Genomic DNA, 18853 nt, shown 5'->3' with positions numbered 1-18853 from the left:
AAAGACCCCATGTAAGCCTTAGAGGGCACATAACACCCGTTTGTTTCACATTCTCAAATCCAGCTTCGCTTGCCTCGCATACAAACTCTTTAGTATAGAAACATCACTTGGCTCTGGAGAACGTTTTTACTGCGGCCATGGCAGATGTGGAGCCACTTCGGGCCGCCGTAGTATTAGAGCCGAGACGGCATCGTAACTTTCCTGTCAGTGGGTAGAATGATCCAGCGCAGGTTTAATAATCAACTTTGTTGATATGCTCACGTGTAGTGACTAGAATGCGCGATTTCAAGTAACTCTCTCGGTGAAATGTTGCTGGTAGGGTGTCCTGTTAGCAATGCTCATTGAGTTGACATTCAGCAAAAGTTTGAGCGAGAAACAACCTCGCCGATGCACTCGGTGGCCTGAACTGCTAAAAACCCGATTTCGAACCAAGGCCTCGCAGATCCGGTTAAATGCATTCCAGAAGTTCCTAGTGAACTGATAAGTATAAAGCCCCTATCAAGCGTGGAAGTGTACATCTCCACTGTACTTGGGTCGCTTTGATCCACAAATTCTAGGATGGATATGCACAATTTCCCCTTGTTCATTTCCACACGTGGGATTGTTGTCAGAACTTCATTCGCCAGCAGCTTGACCCCTGACAAGAAAGTAGGTACTCGAGCAAATACGGGGAAAACACCTCGCTACATTGGGCGCTAGCAGTGACGAACAAGGCATGGCACGTCCCGTAATCGGTGTTTCTCGTTGAAATCGTGCCGTATCCTTCATCATTGTGGACCCTTCTCGGTTTCCATGACTAAATCGACAAACTAGCACGCTAGAATCGGGGGTGCGTAACCATCCAAGGGAGCCAAGCCTTAGCACAATGGAACAATGGTTGGTCGAAGTGAGATTTTGAATGCCAGTTAGAGAAAATACTGCTGGTTTCGTCAAAGACAAAGCCATTGTTTCGCATAATATCAAAGAGTAGTATGCCTTTTGAGTCGTGCTGACTCGACGAGAGCGCTGCAAAATTGTCAGCAACACTCCAGCAAGCACGTCAGACTAGCATCGATAGCGCAAAAAGATCCAAGATAGCACAGCTAGCTTTCCAACATGAAACACGTATATGTGTGCTGTTCCTTGTCTACCCCAAGTACAGATGGGCAGAATCGCCTAGTTCGTTGTTTTCTCACTGATAGAAGGCGTCGGATGTGCACTGACAGATACCAACTGTTGGGACTGCGGAAGCTCCCGAACCTCTACACTGAGATGCAGAGCCCAGAGGCCCAACAGTGCTACTAGCCATGCCTGTTTCATTTTTTTACACCTACGTACCAGTAAAAAACACTTCCCGGGTTTTCGCGTTATAAAAGAAACCTTGCTACTTGAACGATCTGACCAACACATTCAATCGCGAAGCAGCCACATCTGCGGTTTCGTGAGACGTTTATGCACTCAACTTTGAGTTTACATACGCAAAAAGCATAAGTATTTCAAGCCATACGTTGACCTGCAGCTAGCTGGTTCGCAAGGTCCAACTCGGACATATAGTCCTTGACCAGTAGAATGGACCGGTAACAGCTTACCCAACACAAGTACACCGCGATACTCCTGTAGAAGATCTGTGCGTTTTACATGCAGTCCGCTAATGTAGATCGAACGTGGATTCGCCAAGCATAACCTCTCCATGTATAAACAGGATTTGTCATTGCAGCAAAAGAAAGCAAATGCAGACTTCCCCACAGCTTGTCAGACTTAAACGATAGGACCGGGCAAGTCCCGTCCACTCTGGACTGACATGCTCCATTTAGGCATAGCGCAACCAGTACTTTCTGTAGTCCCAATTGCTTACGAGCGGACAGTCGTCTTTGTAAACCTTGTTCTTATTTTTACAGCTGTTACCCATACTACCAGCCGGAGCTGAGGCTATTTGAATTCATCACGCAATGAGCTACAAATAGATGAGGATCTGTGCAGATTACAATGCGATAAATACGAAATCCTATTTTTGGGGTTTGCAAGGCGGCTCAGGATATGAGCTTTTCAATATTGAACAAATGGAGGACTCATTCCGCGGCCGAACCACTGTTTAGAGATATCATTGCGAATAAACCTATCAATAAGTCTTTTATGAGATTTAATTACACGATACAACATCGAGTCCAGTTTCCACTGACTATCAAAATTATATCTACAACTATAGCATACTAACATCAGGTCTGCATCCCGATTCTAATCCTGCAAATCCAGCACAACCCTGCCCTGGAGCTTGCCCTCATGCATTTCCTTGAATACATCTGTCAACTTGTCCATCTTCTCAATTCTGAAATGAGACTTGACGATACCCCTAGCCGCGAACTCCATGGTCTCAATCGCCTCCTTCCTGTTCCCTACCGCTGACCCTACAACCTGCAACGACTTGCCGATCATCAGGCTAGGAACCGCGCTCTTAATCGGCGCATCCTCTCCCTCTACCAAACCAACACAGACAACACGGCCACCGAATCGCAGCATTTCTGCTGACTGTGCATACGCAGCGTTGCTACCAGCGCAGACGACGACGGCGTGAGCGCCAAGTCCATTGGTCAGCGATTTCACAGTCTCGACAACGTCCTGGCCGCCGTCTATAGCAACAAAGTGCTCGGCTCCGCTTTTCATGACGAGGTCTTTCTTGCTGCTGTGATCCACGCCAATGACGCGGTGCCCTATGCCCCGCGCACTGAACTGCACAGCGAGATGGCCCAGTCCGCCCCCGGCGCCGGAAATCACCACCCAATTTCCGGACTCTGCATTGGTTTTGCGCAGTGCTGAGTACACGGTCACGCCGGCGCAGAGTAGCGGCGCGGCAGCGTCGGAAGCGAGGGCATCAGGAATGGGTGTGACGTAATTTGCGGGGGCGAGGGCGTACTGCTGAAAGGTTCCTGGGGTGTAGTATCCCGAGATTTTCTGTTTTTTTTTTGACACCCAAAGTCAGTAAGCGAATAGCTGCATCTCGTCCAATCCTTTACATCCTCCAGGAACGAAGGGAAAGTCAAGTCAAGAAAGCAAATCTCAGCTTACCGCATTGAAGCATGCAGCATCGAAGCCTGCCCTGCACGCCTCGCATGCTTCGCATATACCAGAAACCCACTTGATTCCCACTCTTTGCCCCAGTTTGACACTAGCATTATCCGTCCCGGGTCCCATCTGCACAATCGTTCCCACGCCCTCGTGCCCACCAACTTGTCCCGCTTGCGTGCCAAACGGCAATGACTTCCACCCGTTCGTCATGACGGCGAGGTCAGAGTGACACACGCCCGAGTGCGTTAGCTTGACGAGGACCTCGCCTTGCCCGGGCGAAGGCATGTCGAGCGTGGTTACCGCCGTGGATATTGTGCCTGGTTTGTCATATATGACGGCTTTGTATTTGGAGGGGAGGGAGGGTGCCGCCATCTTGATCCACAGTATTATTTTCTTTATCTCCTTGCCTTGGTTTGTGTATTCACTCTTGTAATGAGCAAGTGTCGAAGAGGGGGATTCTTGAATTTGGTAGTTATCTCAAGGACTTGGAAAAAGAAAGGAAAACGTTAAACGTGCTTGATCGAGCAAAGCGCCTGGAATCTTTGCACAACACTTGAATTGGAAAAAGAAAAGGTCGCCCCAATTCGATACCATCTGTTTTATATATCTTCTCTCGACATAGCCGGTCTCCCCTCCCTTCCCCGCACTACATGATATATACACCGAACTTCGCTCAGTCCGTACTAGTCCATTTACATACGGTATATGCTTACACGCCATCACTCGCTCGCTCCTCCCTCCAATCCAAATTACTTCCCCCCCCCCCCCCCCCCAAAAAAAAACCCAGGCCCAGCCAGTAACCAACCCAACACATCTCCAAAACCTGACAAGGCAAAGAAAAAGGTTGATTGAGCAATAACTCCGCTCAAAAAGCAACACCAACACTAAAAGCCGAGGTCTAAAACCCCACCACACCCACTCCCGCTCCCCTCCTAAACTAGTGCTACTAACCCTCCCCAAAGGGTCCCATCCCACTACTTAGACCAGTAAATCATGCATCTGCGCCATAACGCGCTTACCCCGCACCCCGCCAACGCCGGACGAAACCGAAGCGGAAAACCAAAAAAGGCGCCATGTACCAAAGTAGCAAGTACGCATACAAGCGCAAGGGGGGAGTGTGGTTCGGCGTTCGGACATGCGAACCAAGCGCGAAAAGCGGGGGGGGGGGGGGGGGGGGGGGACCTTAAAAAGGTTCAGGAAAAAAAAGCTATTACTAGTAGTTGGAAAAGAGAGAGAGAAGAGAAAAAAAGGTGCAACACGAGGGTTCAACCGTAGAGTTTACTTACGTCATGGGGAGGGTTGCGTAAGTACGTACGTGTAACGTTGTAGGCATGTGAAACGTCCGTCCTATGGTGGGGGGGAAATATGTATATACGGATGTTAGGGCGGACAGGGAGTGAAAAAAAAAAACGGGGATAAGGGAATAGAGTCTAGAATACGGAGGAATACGCGTCTGGCGTTAGTGAATGAAAGACGAGGCCGGATTCTAGAGTTCCCTGGAGTGTGTGTGTGTGTGCTTGCTAGTTTGTGTATCTGGATTTGAATAGGTATTTGCCTCGTGTCTCACGATTTAAGCTTACTTGTTAGTGTGTCGACATGGGGGATGCAAGAAGCTAGGGAGGTGGAAAGCATGTAGAGAGAGGTAATGACGTAGGGTATTTCAAATAGTGAATAGGAAGATACGGCAGACTAGTCGCCAATCTTACCTGCCTGGCTTTTTGCCCCACTATAAGCATCAAGTTAAGAGAGACAAGGTTTGACTACAAAACAGGTCGAGTATATGGCCTGGCAGAACGTTTGATATCAAGACGCATACACATACACACGCACATGAGGAAATGGATAAAGTTCAGATACAAAACATCCTACAGACAGTCTTTTGTTTGGAAACCCAAAATCCAATGACACTGTCCAATGATTCCATTAAAAGCTAAGCTAGGCCAGCACCTTCTTTCCATGTATTAAAGGAAGAATAAGTATCTTTTAAAAGTGGTATAGTACAGAATCATCTCGCGCATAGAAGCGTTATAGGGCGTTAGAAAGTAAAAGATGTAAGGCTGGAAATGGGTAATAATGAACGAAAGAAAGACTGCCAAACACCTTGCACCATGAAAAAAATGATGCAACTTTTTTTTCCCGTGCTAGAAATGAGTGTTTGCGCCATGGTTGAAAGAAGAAAAAGTTCAAGCTCCTTGGTTGGTGATGAAGGAGCTGGCAAGAAGATCGTCTGCACTGGGACGCTTCTCGTGGTCGATGAGGAAAGTGTCGGCTAGGAACCTCCTAGCATCATCGCCGGCGTTATCAGGAATGGTTGGACTAGCATCGCCGCTTCCACCAATCTTGAAAATGGCTTGCAGCTGCGTGCAGTTGGGATGGGGATGACTTCCGGTAAACATCTCCACAACCAAGCAGCCAAGTGACCAAATGTCGGCTTTGCGGGTGTATGCCGTCTGTCGAACAACCTCAGGGGCCATCCAAAAGACAGAACCTTGAAGCGAAACACGCTGAGCTCCCTTCTTTCCACCACCCAAGGTAGAGGCCTCGATACGCTTGGAAATACCGAAATCTGAAATCTTGACAGAGCCCTTGTTGTCAACAAGAATATTGGCACCCTTGATGTCTCGGTGAATGATATCCCGTGAGTGAAGATAAGAAAGACCAGTGAGAATCTGGCGAACAAAGTTTTGGATAAGAGACTCGCCAAGGGGACCGTAGTTGACTAACATGGTTGCTACGGAGCCACCAGGGACGTATTCGAGGAAAATGTTGAGATGGCTGTCGTCTGAGTTGGAACCCAGGTATTGCACAATGTTCTTGTGCTTGAGCTCGCGAAGAAGGCCAATCTCGTGTTTCAGAGCTTCGACCATGTTCGTCTTCTTGTGGTCCATCTGAGAAGCGCCAGCTACAGATGGGAGCTCAACCTGCTTGACGGCCATGAGCTCACCGGTAACGGCATGCAGTGCGAGGTACACACTGCCAAAGGAACCTTGTCCGATGAGAGCACCCTTCATGTACTTGACATTATCCCAGGAGTCTTGCTCCAGGTACTCTGCCAGCTCGTCGTCAGACTCCTCACCGTCTTCGGCTAGGGCTTCCGACAGGCGTTTGTTGAGCGAGTCGCTATTCTCAGTGTTGCTGCTGCTGCTGCCGGCGAGGCTGCTGCCGGCATCGTCAAAGTAAGATTGAAGGGTTGTGTTGCCATCAGGGTCGGTAATGGCTAAGCTGTCTCCGACACTGTCGCCGCCAAACGATACATAAGACTTGCGATTTGGTTCCAGAGGCGACTCCTCGTCGAGCGGCTCGAGGACAGAAGACGCCAAGGAGTCTCGGTACCCACTTTGATGAGGCAATCCGAGGCGCATGACGGATAAGGGTCGAAGGGGGCGGGCCTGTGCGCCTCCTTGGAGCCAGCTGTCGGCGATGGACGGCAGTGGTGGAGCGTCCTTCAAGCTAGAGGCAACGCTAAAATTAGACGCCATCGAAAGTCGGGACGCCGCCCGGCTGAGGCGATGAGATCGGCGTATCGACATACGAACGGTCTTGTCGATCTCATCTTTACCGACATCAGGAAAGTAGGAAGTAAGATCGGAAGTAATGAGCTCGCTGGGTGGGCGAGCACCATAGAACTGTTTGAGCTTGCGCGCACGTGCTTGGAAGTAAGGTGACCGCGAAGCCTCGGCAGGCCCTTCGAGGTTCTGGGCTGTCGAGTTGATATGGCGTTCTCGTTCTCTGGCCGAAGTGGGTGATAGGGGGTAGCTAACGGCAGCGAGGGATTCGCCTGTGAGCTTTTCGATCTTGTTTTGGCTGCGGTTGCTGGCAGGTACGTAGACGCCGTGTGGTTGTTGGTAGTTTTGTTGTTGGTAGATGCCAGCAGCAGCCTTGAGTTGATCCTCGTCAGGCTCACCTGCATGGACTTTGCGGAGAATTAACCGGCCGCGTTCGTGTCGGTTTGCATCCTTGACCAGCCTGAAAAGCTCGATATCGCTCAAACGCTCCGATAGTGACGGGTCGGGATCGGAGCTGTTGAGGATATAAAAGCAGTAATTCTTGACGTGTGCGGTGTTGAGATGTCCTTTTGTTAGTGTCTTGAGCATGACTTCGTCGGCAGTTTTGCAGCCTTCGATGTTGACGACTGAAGTGCGTCCACCATCGTAGATGACACGCACGAGAGCCTTGTCATGGGGCAGGATGGCGCTGTTGGTAGCGCTGTCCATGCTGGGGCTTGCTCGAACATGATGGGCGAAGCGAGCTGTTTGGGGTGTCTCTGTAGGTGTGCTCCTTTGGTTCCGCACAATCGGGGGAGCAATGTTGATAGAGCTGCTTGAGGCACTGAGGGGATGGGCGCCATATGTCTTGTTGCCTCCTTCTTTGGGGCTGTTCAGGCCTCCTTGGCGTTGTGACCGCAGGTTACGCGTCTCTTGGTCAACAAGAGGAGAGCCGGGACGGGAAGGCGACTTTGAGCCATATGCGTAGCTGCTGAGGTCTGAGTTTGTGATTTGCCTTGACATGCGCTTCTCCGTCCGTGAACTTATAGGGTTGGACAAAGGAGGGTTTGATCGTGCCGAGTGCATAGGACGCGGAGAGCCCGATGAGGGAGGTGTGTATGCGGCATTGTCTAGGGTAGCGAGCGATTGCCTGTTTGAGGTGCGTCGAGAAGCCTTCTTATACTCCTTGTTGCGAAGCTGCTTTGCTTGGGAGCCGATGCGGACGCGGTCACCAACTTTCTTGATGCCCATGTCCTTGAGGTGGGTCTGGTCCATCTCCATCAGGTTCTCGCCATTGATGTGGTTGACTGCGGGGAAGTGTCAGTGGTGAATAGTGGGTTGGGTTGGGGGCGGGGAGGAAGAGTGGAGACGTACGCTTGAAAAGCTCGACATACTGGGCACAGTTGATGCGCTTCAGCCATTCACCAACCTTGTCTTCGTCCCAGTGCCTGGACATGTTAGCTGTGGGGGTGGGGGTGTTTGGGGAAAGAGCAGGCGGCTCACTTGATGGCATCGGGAGCATCGTAGATTTCAGAAAACTCAGACTCAGTAGGCGAGGCAAACATGCTTTGGTCGGCGCGGGTGGCGGAGGCATGTGTCCGGTAGGTGTTGAGGCTAGCGTTATACTGGGCCGAAGACTGAGAAGCAGCTCCGCTGACAGAAGGCGCTGGGTACGGGGCCTTTGAGGCGAGCATGGCCATAGCGTGTCGTGGAGGGGGGTCGAGAAGCAGTGGTACGTGGGATGGTAATTAGCAAGTCGGTCGGTCGGTGGTTCGGTCGTGTTGCGCTATCTACTACTCTATCTCATATATGCATGGTGGGGACGGTACGCGTGGTAGGATGACGGGTGTGTATTGTGTGGTAGATGAGTGCGGTTAGGGTGGGAGGGTGTGTCTGTGTAGGCGGGTGTGGACTGGCGTCGTCTTTGTGCACTCGAGGGGGGGAAAGGGCGTATCGGGTGTCTTTATTGCGGCGGCGGGCGGGGGGCCAGGATGGCAGCTGGTGGGCGTGGAGGGAGAAGGGCTCAAGAAACAAGACACGGGCTCGAAACACTCGACCTGGCAGCCCCGACGGTCTTTGTGGAATGGAGCGGTCGCGCGAGCACGGAGACAGCTTTTGGCACCGGTGCTGGCCAGCGTACGAAGTGAAACGTTAGTGAGACGGGACCGTGCGCCTATCAGCAAATCGGATAGGCCCGAGCTGGCGCTGCTGCAGCCATGGGGCGTGTCCAGCGCATTGCCTCTGGCAGACGGTGCAGGCCAGACGGCAATTGTCGCTGGAAATCAGTTTGCCCGGGCGAGACGACGGGCGTGCCGGGTCTGGTGGTGGATGCTGGCTGTGGCGGCGGCAGTGGAGGAGAGGCGATGAGGAGGAGCAAGGTCGGGGTGGCGGGCAGGCGCTTGCAGAGAGGAGGAGGAGCCCTGCGTCTACGATTACGCTACCACATGCCACCATTACACGACGCACTCGGACACGGGCAGCACACGATAGCAAGCTACGGCTGCCAGTGCAGTCGAGTGCCTACCTACTACTTACTTGGCAGGGCGGAGCCGGTGGCCCGCGGCAGGCAGGCATCGCGGTCAGGCATCATGGTCAGGCAGAAAGGCAGACACGGGCAGAAAGGCCGGGAGCCGAGCAGCGACGAGCGGTGGATGCGGTGTGGCCAGGGAGGGTAATTTGCCATGGGCCGTTTAGGAGCCGGTTGCAATGCAGGGCGGCGGCTCAGAATAGCAGCGACATGAGGGCCTCTCCTTTGTGCTCATCTCCTCGACGACTCCTCCACCACACGCTGCCGCCTCTGGGGTGTGGGTGTGGGTGTGGGTGGGCTGAGGGCCGATCCCGTGACCGCGCACGTGCCCGCCCTGCACCTGCACCTGGGCCACAGCCGCACCCGTCCGTCCCACACAATGTCAACCCTCGTATCCTCGGGGCCGAACCACCATGTACCACTACTCGACATGCCTACTGCTGCACTCGCGCTGACTTGCAGCCGTTGGCCGTGGCGCTGCTGACGGGCGCGTAGCCTATTGCGTCGCTGGCGCTGCTTTTGTTTTAATTTGCCTGGCCTGCTGCCACTGTCTGGGCCGTCTTCTGCCGTATCCAGCGTATGCCTATCTGCGACATGTCTCTGCCCCATGTCTCTGGTAAACAACAACAAACGGCACTGCGAAATAACAATCGTCAGTGGTAAATGGCCCATGTTCATGCCGTCCGTCGCCGCTTGTTTGGTCGACCGTCTGCTTTGTTTCTTGTAAGTGAGCGGACATGCATGTCATGCCTACCCCCGGCCGCGCAGAGGCCAGCCACTGGCACACGGCCACAGTTGAAACAACAACAGCCAAAACAAGCCCTCGCACGCCGCGTCATTGACGACGCCAAACAAACAAAACTGACAATTGCCGCCTCTCCGTCATCGCCGTGCTACTGCTGCTGCTGCTGCTGCTGCTGCTACTACGACTGCCGCTGCCGCTGCCGCTGCCTGTGCCCGCAGTCGTGCTCCTGACTCCTGACAATCCCCGCAATCCTGACCTGACAATCTCCTGGCGTGCCCAGCTCGGCTCGACCAGGCCACACCAGACCACACTGGGACGTTCTTGCAAAAACACACTGCCATGACGTTCTGCTTATTATGACGCAAGCCACACCACCTCTCCCGCCCGCCCGTCAAGCCCCAAGCCCCTCACGGCCGCTGCTTCCAACCAAGATAATGGCCCCGCGCTGCCTCTCTGCCCTATCTAATGGCAGAAACCCTACCTCAGGGCCCTCGTTCCCTCGGGCTTCTTGTCCTTTGTGACTGCTGACGCGCTGCCCGGGATACCGCTGCTTTGTAGTATACAACCCAACGCCCAAACTCCACTCAGGCTCTGCCGTGTTTGCTTCCACTGCCTTCTGCCTGTCGCCTCATTTCCCCACTCGTCCGCTGTCGTCTTCTCTGCCAATCTGCCATTTTCGCCTGTACATGGCAACTCTGCTATAGCCCTTTCACTTGTTTGCGCGGCGTTCCGCAACCCGCCATCTACACAAGACGCCTGCACTGCCCAACCTCATCTTGCAGCCATAGCAGCCATGGCCTATCGCGACCACCCTGATTCCGCCTACGACTCCTACCCCTCCTCCTCTGACAAACAGCATTCTCACCGCGGAAGAAGCCCAGACTATGATGCCCCCAGAACCAGGTCCCGCGGAAGATCAAATGCTCCCGACTATCAGCCTCGTGATACGAGCCCTGCCTGGGACCGCCGTACTTTCGACGCTGCCTCCCAGCCCATTCAGCAGCCACTGAAGAATGCCATTGGCAATGCTTTTGAAAAATCCGACGCAGCCCGTGTCGTCGACCCCAATCTCATTGCTCAAATCACGGCCGAGGTGAAGAAGTCGGTTCTGGATGAGATCAAGTCAGGTGTCATGGCTGGTACGACGCAGCATCAGCCTGTACCCGTCTCGTCGCAGCAATGGGTTCCACCTTCCCCTGCCTCGACTTCCAATTCCATCCCACCCCGCGACGTCTACACCCCTCCGTCTCCCAAGCGCAGCGATTTTGCCCCCCACCACTCCCCGGACCGAGGCCCCTTGCATACCGATCCACAACCAGATACTAACCACGATACGCCCACCACACGATTCGACCGCACTGTCCCCATGGAGCGAGAACGCCCGCCCACCCGGCCGCCTGCTGCGCCTAGAATGGCAACTGAAGACTATACCCCTATTGAGAAGATGTGGCAGCGCTTGTTCGACTCTGATGGCCAACCCTTGCCCCGCCTAGGCCAACTCCTGAGAGGTCTAGCACTGCACCTGGCGAGTACCCTGGCCGTCCGCGGAGATACCCTGGGCTAATATCCGTACAGATTGAAGACTACGAGCCAAAAAATAGTCTGGTCATTTCCCCTGCCAAGATGCTTAGGTTCTATGAAGAAGTCAAGGTCAAGGACGAAATTTATCCATGGCAAATGATATTCGGCAAAATATCGTATTCTTCCCTATCCAAGGTGTACCGAGACATGCGATGCCAACATCATCTTATCCAACAACACCCTGCAGAGCAACCGTATATTCCGGCCCTCACGCCCGATGGGTTTCAAGAATGGATGACTGCTATGATCCAGGCATATCCCGACACTGAGTACGAGCGACTGACCAAAGCTATTCTCGACATGCCCATCAGCAATGCAGACGATAGGAAGGAACGTTTTCCTAAAGAACTTCCTCGCAGAATGTTTCCCACTGCCGAGAACCTTCACGCCCAGCAAAGATGCGCCGCTGCTCTTTCTTCTGAGGGCGTCGGGCCACTCCGAAAAGCCCCAACATTTCCACCACCGCCTCCAAAGACCCAAGATCCCCCTTCGAATGGGCCGAAACTTGAACGAGAGCGGAGTCCATATACTTCTAAGCCAGAAGTTAGGCCCATGGACATGGAAGACGAGTCCATGCCTACCTCAGTACCCATTGAGCGAGAGCGCAAACCGTACTCAGCAGCTCCAGGTGGTGGCAAGTCATATGATGACATGACCTCAAGCACCCACTCCGACACTACAACGAATGACAGGCGCAGACGTGCGCAGTCAAATGCAGGCCAGGCTCCATGGCCGTCTCCACCAAACGACAATTCCTACCAACCGCCCCACCACGCTCGCACAACCTCAACAAACACCCGACAACGAAGCCCTAGTTTCTCAAACTATGGTACCCAGTCGGACCCCAATGTTCGTGACATTCCAAACACTTGTTACGGGTCGAACATGTATGAAGACGAGGCTCGCCGCTTCAAACAGGATTTCGATAGTAAGAAGCAAAACCGACGCCGTAGCGGTACCTCTGGCATGGACGGCTCTTTCGACGCTTCTTCACGGCCTCCCTACCCTGATGACGAATATCGACCACGAAACGGAAGCAACGGATATGACAACAGAGGTTACGACTCGCGCCGCTACTAGATGTGCGCAATGCCTAAAACAAGAATTGATGAAGTTACGATATATACCCAGAACGTTGTCTTATTATTTCGACGTGTCTCCTGTTCTTTTTTTTTTCCTTCTCCTTTCGTTCATGGCGTCTATGGAACGTGAATGGTTTTGATGGGACAACTTTTGACCGAAATTGCACTAGTAAATTATGGGCTCAGAGCCTTTGTCTATTTTGATACAGTAGCTGTTATGTTTTTGAGATACCATAAGAGAATGCATTTAACCAACTTCATTCATTTATCACTTGTATAAAGAAAAACGACTAGCGAGAAATTCGATTGTTGAATAAACCAAGTCTGTCATGACCTTGTATTGGTATGATTCCCAAGCTATTTTTGGATCATCAAGTTGCTAGGCGTTGCCTTTTTGGTTTCTTCTCATAATGTGCATGCGCGAAAAAAAAACACTTTTACTTCACACATGCGCTAGTTCAAACTTTTTACATTAGTGCATGCCGGGCCGGAATTTATAACGCATGCAAGATCGACATGTGCTTTAGCGTCTTTCTGTCACTGCGTCTGGAGCTGTCTGGTGGTCAAAGAGGATATACATGTCGTTGAGTATGTAAGAAAGCAGGTTCACGTGATTCTTTTGTTCGTCTTTTGATTGTAGGAAAGCGCTATGGTTAACGTTTGTGGAAAGCTATGTGAGATTCTATGGTATTTCCAGTAATCACAATGAATCCCCAAGCACCTTGCATGTATAAAAGTAAAACAATGTGCGCAATGGCGGGACTATTGTGCAAGCTAAGATACCAATCGTAACATCGTCGTCACAACACCAACCTCCCTACTTGTGTACAGCAGTTGCTGCACATGTATACCAGTAGTGAGGCAGTATATTTCTTTGGACAAGATACTATAGGAGATGGCTTTGCTCAAAATTTATAACATGAGATAGGCAGCATCTATGACATAAGCTACCTCTGGGCAACGGTGTATTGGTCCCCAAGTGCTCCTTCCTTCAGTTGCTTTTTTTGCATCCACATACAACTCACCTGGTACTGCCCACTTGCTTTTTTGCACCCACATACAACTCAACTGGTACTGCCCACTTGACTATCACAGCTAACCAGGTCAAGATAATGGGATTGGAACAGAGGGGATCCGAGAAGAACAATTCAAGTTGTACAGATATATAAAAGCTTCTGCCGGAAACAGAAGATCAGTACAACAAACCCCACTCCTCACTCCTCACGCAACTTACTCATCACCAGCCTCGAAAGAAATCCAGTCACCATGCAGCTATCACTGTTCCTCCAGATCATCTCCAGCAGCCTCGTAGCTGCCCAATTCGGATCCACCCTCAACAATGGCATGCCGATAACATGCGGAACTGGTAAGCACATACATACACCTCCACTCTCTTGCACACATCAAGTATCATCAACAACACGTTAACCCCAAACAGGCTACATACCATCGCTAACCTGCGATACACCCAACGGTATGTGCTCCTGCACATGCGGCAGCGGAGCTGTCTACCAGAAACCCGAGTCCTCACTCAACACCGGTCCAGACCCCATAGACTTCTCTATTCCGCAACGCCTCGCGACTAAGCCCTGCACGGGCGACGAACTCACACCCTGGCAAATAATCAACGTGCGCCGTGCAGGGGGAACGCTACAGGATTCCACGCTTGAATCTACAACTATCGACAATCCCGAGGACAGCATTCTCCTCGTGGCTGATTCGATAAATAGGTGTGAGCGGTTCGAGGTATACATTGATGGTCTATTGGTGGGAGAAACGTCGGGAGAAGGGCCCCGCGATAATTACTTGTGCGGTGCCGTAGAAAAGTGCATGAAGGAAGGTGCAGATTTCGCTTATTTTACTCTTCCGCGAGGTAAGTTCTTCTATTTCTTTTTACAAGTCGTTTTCTTCTACTCGTCCTACACCCTAGCCTGGTAATTCACCCAAGCTAACTGCATATCCCTTTGTAGGAAAACATACCATTGGTACCAAATGGGTCAAGGCAACCGACGCATGCAAGTCCTGGCCCAATGGCGTTGCGAATATCCAGACGTACAAGCCTTGCATGTAACTGTAAGATATGGGCTTGGTTGTTCTTTTTCCATCTTACTCGACAAAACACACTGGCATAATCAGATCAAGCACATTGCGTGGAAAGCATCTTTCTCGCATGCTCGGACTTTTCTGGATCACGGTACAGCACTGAAAGAAAGGCACAGCCAAGTAGAATACTCGACAACATGCTAGGATACGAGCATATTACACTCCTTAATACATAGTACATAATACATAGCAACTCGTAACCTCTTGCAGCTTTCATCAATCAACCAGATCGATATCGTTTCATAATCTTACACGGTATTCGCCTCTGTAACATGGATACCAAAGCAACAAAAACGTATCTTGGCTTTACCACCTCCCCATATTCTCTTAAAATGCCTATTACGCACTTCTTTACAACCTCTTCAAGAGACACTTCGAATATCTACTCCAAGCACTCTAATCCCTTGCGAAAATATTTTATTATTATTATTTTTTTTTTAAAAAAAAAAGGATCAAGCCGCGTAAATCTCGGCATGAGAAAATTTATACATTGCAACTTTTTTTTTCTCACCGTCCATGTATATGGCACACTTTTGCATATCTTGCTACTATACCCGTCATGCTACTCTTAGTTTGAGTACTTGCTTTCTCCAAGTTAGGCTGATTTGCGTGGCAGCTTTAGTTTTAGGAGATGGAGTTTTAGGAGAATGGTATAGTATGGCTGTGCGTAATCCTCTGGTTTCTTGATTAGAATGTTGGTTGAGTGTGGTAATGTGTAAGGTATAAGGGTGCGTTATGGTATGTTGCGGCGATGCGGTAGGGATCTTGATTGGGGTTTGGTGGGTAGCAAGAGTGGGGTAGGTGGGTATGGCGATGTGATTGGTGTTTTGGGGTTAGGCAGCATACGTAGAGGGTTGTCCTTCGAGCACTGATTGGGAATATCGGCTCCCTGAAGTCTACCTTAGGTGCCCGGTAGCCCCACGTTATACCGTCAAAGTATGATGTTTTCTCAATGGGTTGCGTATTCCTCGAGTTCTGCATTTGGTTTTGGCGAGGGTCGCACGACGTGGAAATCACATCCTTGCCACTTGGATGGTTGCTGCCGGACCCAGTGTGGGTCTACGGAGAATGCCAGATGTTCTCCAAGCACGCAGGCACATTTTGGAGCGCCACCAATCTCCTGTCGACGTTGTCATGCAAGAACACATCAAGACTGTCTTCTATCGGTGTGGTCGCACGGGAGCGAAGCTGGTTGGTACTGCCCCACGATCCTTCGCATGCTGGAGTTGTGTCCCTTTCTACATTCAGCTCCACATTGTTCCTTCACCCCCTGATGTTGCAACAACTATGTTTACTTATTATCGGCTCTAGCCCTATCACATGCCACAAGTTTTCTGTATTGCGCCCCGCAGCCTCCTATAGGGCTTGTAAAAAGGACACATAGTTCATAATTTTACAATTGTAAAAGTAACTATTCAATAATTTTGTAATAACTCGAGTGAATAAGAGAAGAAGGTATATATGCCGTTACGCTTGTGACCGTAGAACACTAAGGAGGGCCTAACCGACGTTTGAATCTTGAGCATCATTCCGAACGATGCCTTCCCGTTTGCGTGCGCAACTTCATGAACTCGCGGAATCCCATGAAATCTTCGTAGTCTTGTAACTGGTATCCTGTACCCTGGTGCTGACGTTGCGCAGTTGTGCGTCTGGCGTTGGAAAAGTCTGTGGGCGGCAAGCGTTGGGATGTGTAACAAGACAAGATGAGGAAGAGGATATAGTAATGTGTGTTCACGTACATGTCCACGGGCTGCACAACCACCGTCTTGCTTTAGGCGAGGCTACTAGGCTGACCAAGATGCCAAAGATTGCCACACAGACACCGACTAATGTTAACATGGCTTCCTTGGACCATCCAGCAGTCGATCTGGGTGTCGTGGGTGCGGCGTTTGCAATGGGTGCCATGGTGAGGAGGTGGAATAGAAAAATATGTATGGGTGTCATTGTAGGATGGGGGTGGTGAGGAGCACAGTATTTTTTTAAGAGTTGTAGGTCTGAAGTCAATACTCGAATGTGTTCTTCCATGTTATGTGCCCCCAGCGCAAGATGCTTTCATTCATATAGTTTACGTTTATAATGATCAGCCTGCACTCGCCCTCTCGCCCCATCCCAAGTCGTCATAGCGCCCCTCCTTCCCTATATTTACTAAAAACTGACTGAACGAAATGTGGGGTTGCCTACACTAGTACTAAGCTACATTTGTACATTTGAGGCTGTGCTTGTCGCTAATGTACAGACACTCCACCCCACCCCATTCACCGGGCCGACGAGATCATGACTTGGAGGATTTGTCTATCTGGCGAGCAGTAGCCAAGCGTCAGGGGGTCGGCCATGGATACGCGAATAGAGAGAGTTAGCGTGCAAGCTTCATTTCCGACAGCACACCGGGTTTGCGACAGTACAGCGGGTTTGCGACAGCAGTGGAGAGCTAGGCGTGCAGGAATGGGTGTACGTATAAGTCCCGTACTTCAGCATTGCACTCCACACCTTGCAGCCATCTTTCTTTCTCTCGACTTTCACAGCATTTTCAGCCTTGTCACTCAGTCGTCTTACTTCCAATTCTCATAGCATTTTCAGCCTTGTAACTCAGTCATCTTTCTTTGAATTCGCATTGCGTCTTCGGCTAGCCCCTTGCACTGACCTCATATGTTCATCCGAACCCATGCCTCTGCATCCTCTTACACAGCCGTGTTTGTATCACTCTGCATTTCCAACTTCCCGTGTCACGTGTCTTGACAGCCAACTCTCTACTTGCATCGAAGCCACACCAGGCCATGCAACAGCAGCACCTTTCCACCAGCTCGTGGCGCCCAAGACAAATACTACCACCATGGCGTCGCTCACAACAGTGCTGTATAGGACGCTGTACTTGTCAGCCGTCCTAACATATCCTGCATACCGCTCGGAAGCCACAGTCAATATACACAGCTTGTGTGAGTGAGAGGATAACAGTTTTGTTCACAGTAATTCTCAAACCCATAGGACAAAGTGCTGGGAACACCTCTTAACAAGTCATGCTTACCTATCTAGGTCAATGTAATGAGAAGTCCAAAACGATTGGTGGGGCCGATTATGTGATATTTGATGTTTCGCTAAGAAGCTTTCAAAGTGTTGAGCGATTTTGCAGAAGAGACCGAGCGTACTACCGCCAATGCTAGATATGCTAGTTGATTCAACTGGACTCGGGTAGGATCTTGGAAAGAGAATAGTTCTGGGACTTTATCTCCATCAAATCATTCCCACATCCTTGCGTTTCTAATGAGTTCTGAACGGCCATTGGAAAGTCGATGTCAAAGCAGCTTTGTAGGAGATGTTGAGCGTCTTCAAGAAGAATAAGTTCAAGAGAAATCAAAATATAAAAGTTCATCATATGTTCGTCAAATAGGAGGATATAAGTTATCCAAAGTAGCTGCAAATCCAAGTAATCTGCCTTTTGAGTATTCAAAAACTCATCCCTTTCAACTGACCCCAACGCTTCATAACCGCTGTGACAGCGGCACACTACTAGTCGTCGGTTTCGATTTGCCTGATTTGTCCACCGTCGGTAATATATCCTCATCTGGCTTGTAGCTTGCGCGATTCCCGCCAAAGCTATCCTGAACGTGTACTTGATTCCGATATCTCGACTTCCATCGTGGTAGCTCACCATTTTGTGCCCGGCCTACGCCCATGTCTCTCCACCGCTTTGGTGGCTTGACTCCCATCTCTACCAAGTTGGACCATATCCTCTCTCCGCGCTTGTTCCACCGCTCCATTCTCTCTTCATACTCTTCGTCCGAAGGCCGCCATTTGCTCTTTAGTATGCGGCGGATGGCTTCCGGGGAGACTTTGAAGTAGTTGGCGAGGACGGGTGTGGTGAATTTATCGGGTTGCGTGCTGTTCAGATGACGTATGCCTTCCATGGTATCGGGCGACAGCTTTTTGCGTGGGTTCCATGCTTCGCCTCCCAATTTCTCCTTCAGGGCTTCCTTTTGCACCTGCCATGCAGGGCGTTCGTTCTTTGCTTGTACCTCTCCTGTAAGAGCATCCTCGACCTCGACATCAACATCAGGCTGCGCTTTTGCTTTTCTCAAGGACGGCCGATCTATTCGTTCCAGTCGGCGTGAATCTGAGCGGAATCGCGATGGTTGGGGGTAGATGAGTGGCCGGCCAGTAGGAAAAACAGGCTTTACATTGGCGAATGACTGTATAAAAAGGCTCAGCGTCCGTCGTGTGCAATTGTGGCAGCTCATGGTTGTTCTAAATTGGAGATGTGAAGTCTCTCTTGTCTGCCTCGACAACTTTCTCG

General features: G+C 50.9%; 7 protein-coding genes across 7 annotated transcripts; 2 read left to right on the top strand and 5 right to left on the bottom strand.

The window, feature by feature from the left end:
• Positions 1 to 247: 247 nt before the first annotated feature.
• Positions 248 to 1299, bottom strand: PSV08DRAFT_398671 (uncharacterized protein; the record flags this gene model as incomplete). Its single annotated transcript, XM_066093565.1, has 3 exons — positions 248 to 637; positions 711 to 1005; positions 1204 to 1299. 3 exons carry the CDS (start codon positions 1297 to 1299, stop codon positions 354 to 356), a joined length of 675 nt encoding a protein of 224 aa, XP_065949737.1. The 3' UTR covers positions 248 to 353.
• Positions 1300 to 2122: 823 nt separating this feature from the next.
• Positions 2123 to 3602, bottom strand: PSV08DRAFT_215265 (chaperonin 10-like protein). The gene is made up of 2 exons (XM_014229392.1): positions 3043 to 3602; positions 2123 to 2928 (listed from the first exon to the last, which is right to left on the bottom strand). The coding sequence occupies exons 1-2, from the start codon at positions 3412 to 3414 to the stop codon at positions 2215 to 2217; spliced, it is 1086 nt and encodes a 361-aa protein (XP_014084867.1). The 5' UTR covers positions 3415 to 3602; the 3' UTR covers positions 2123 to 2214.
• Positions 3603 to 4896: 1294 nt separating this feature from the next.
• PSV08DRAFT_263720 (kinase-like domain-containing protein) lies at positions 4897 to 8073 on the bottom strand. The gene is made up of 4 exons (XM_066092492.1): positions 8031 to 8073; positions 7902 to 7975; positions 5907 to 7834; positions 4897 to 5867 (listed from the first exon to the last, which is right to left on the bottom strand). Exons 3-4 carry the CDS (start codon positions 7806 to 7808, stop codon positions 5226 to 5228), a joined length of 2544 nt encoding a protein of 847 aa, XP_065949736.1. The 5' UTR covers positions 7809 to 7834; positions 7902 to 7975; positions 8031 to 8073; the 3' UTR covers positions 4897 to 5225.
• A 2519-nt stretch (positions 8074 to 10592) lies between these two features.
• Positions 10593 to 12510, top strand: PSV08DRAFT_407089 (uncharacterized protein; the record flags this gene model as incomplete). The annotated part of the gene is made up of 2 exons (XM_014229395.2): positions 10593 to 11324; positions 11375 to 12510. 2 exons carry the CDS (start codon positions 10593 to 10595, stop codon positions 12458 to 12460), a joined length of 1818 nt encoding a protein of 605 aa, XP_014084870.1. The 3' UTR covers positions 12461 to 12510.
• A 1218-nt stretch (positions 12511 to 13728) lies between these two features.
• Positions 13729 to 14533, top strand: PSV08DRAFT_347111 (uncharacterized protein; the record flags this gene model as incomplete). Its single annotated transcript, XM_014229396.1, has 3 exons — positions 13729 to 13828; positions 13901 to 14335; positions 14433 to 14533. The coding sequence occupies 3 exons, from the start codon at positions 13729 to 13731 to the stop codon at positions 14531 to 14533; spliced, it is 636 nt and encodes a 211-aa protein (XP_014084871.1).
• Positions 14534 to 15967: 1434 nt separating this feature from the next.
• PSV08DRAFT_358742 (uncharacterized protein) lies at positions 15968 to 16470 on the bottom strand (the record flags this gene model as incomplete). The annotated part of the gene is made up of 2 exons (XM_014229398.2): positions 15968 to 16230; positions 16305 to 16470. The coding sequence occupies 2 exons, from the start codon at positions 16468 to 16470 to the stop codon at positions 16091 to 16093; spliced, it is 306 nt and encodes a 101-aa protein (XP_014084873.2). The 3' UTR covers positions 15968 to 16090.
• Positions 16471 to 17922: 1452 nt separating this feature from the next.
• PSV08DRAFT_263699 (uncharacterized protein) lies at positions 17923 to 18835 on the bottom strand. Its single transcript, XM_014229399.2, has one exon. The coding sequence runs from the start codon at positions 18795 to 18797 to the stop codon at positions 18042 to 18044; it is 756 nt and encodes a 251-aa protein (XP_014084874.1). The 5' UTR covers positions 18798 to 18835; the 3' UTR covers positions 17923 to 18041.
• Between the last annotated feature and the right edge of the window lie 18 nt (positions 18836 to 18853).

This window comes from Bipolaris maydis, assembly GCF_028858645.1.
Source record: "Bipolaris maydis strain C4 unplaced genomic scaffold PSV08scaffold_2, whole genome shotgun sequence".
Taxonomy (NCBI): Eukaryota; Fungi; Ascomycota; class Dothideomycetes; order Pleosporales; family Pleosporaceae; genus Bipolaris; species Bipolaris maydis.
This window is presented reverse-complemented; position numbering and strand designations above follow the sequence as displayed.

Bases quoted from the DNA above. Each gene is read 5' to 3' on its own strand.
- PSV08DRAFT_215265 (XM_014229392.1), bottom strand. From the start codon at position 3,414: ATGGCGGCACCCTCCCTCCCCTCCAAATACAAAGCCGTCATATATGAC. The intron at 2,929-3,042 runs GTAAGCTGAGAT...AAAAAAAAACAG, and splicing joins ATGCTGCATGCTTCAATGCG to AAAATCTCGGGATACTACAC.
- PSV08DRAFT_263720 (XM_066092492.1), bottom strand. From the start codon at position 7,808: ATGGAGATGGACCAGACCCACCTCAAGGACATGGGCATCAAGAAAGTT. The intron at 5,868-5,906 runs GTCGAAGCTCTG...CTTCTTCGCGAG, and splicing joins ACCACAAGAAGACGAACATG to CTCAAGCACAAGAACATTGT.
- PSV08DRAFT_263699 (XM_014229399.2), bottom strand. From the start codon at position 18,797: ATGAGCTGCCACAATTGCACACGACGGACGCTGAGCCTTTTTATACAG.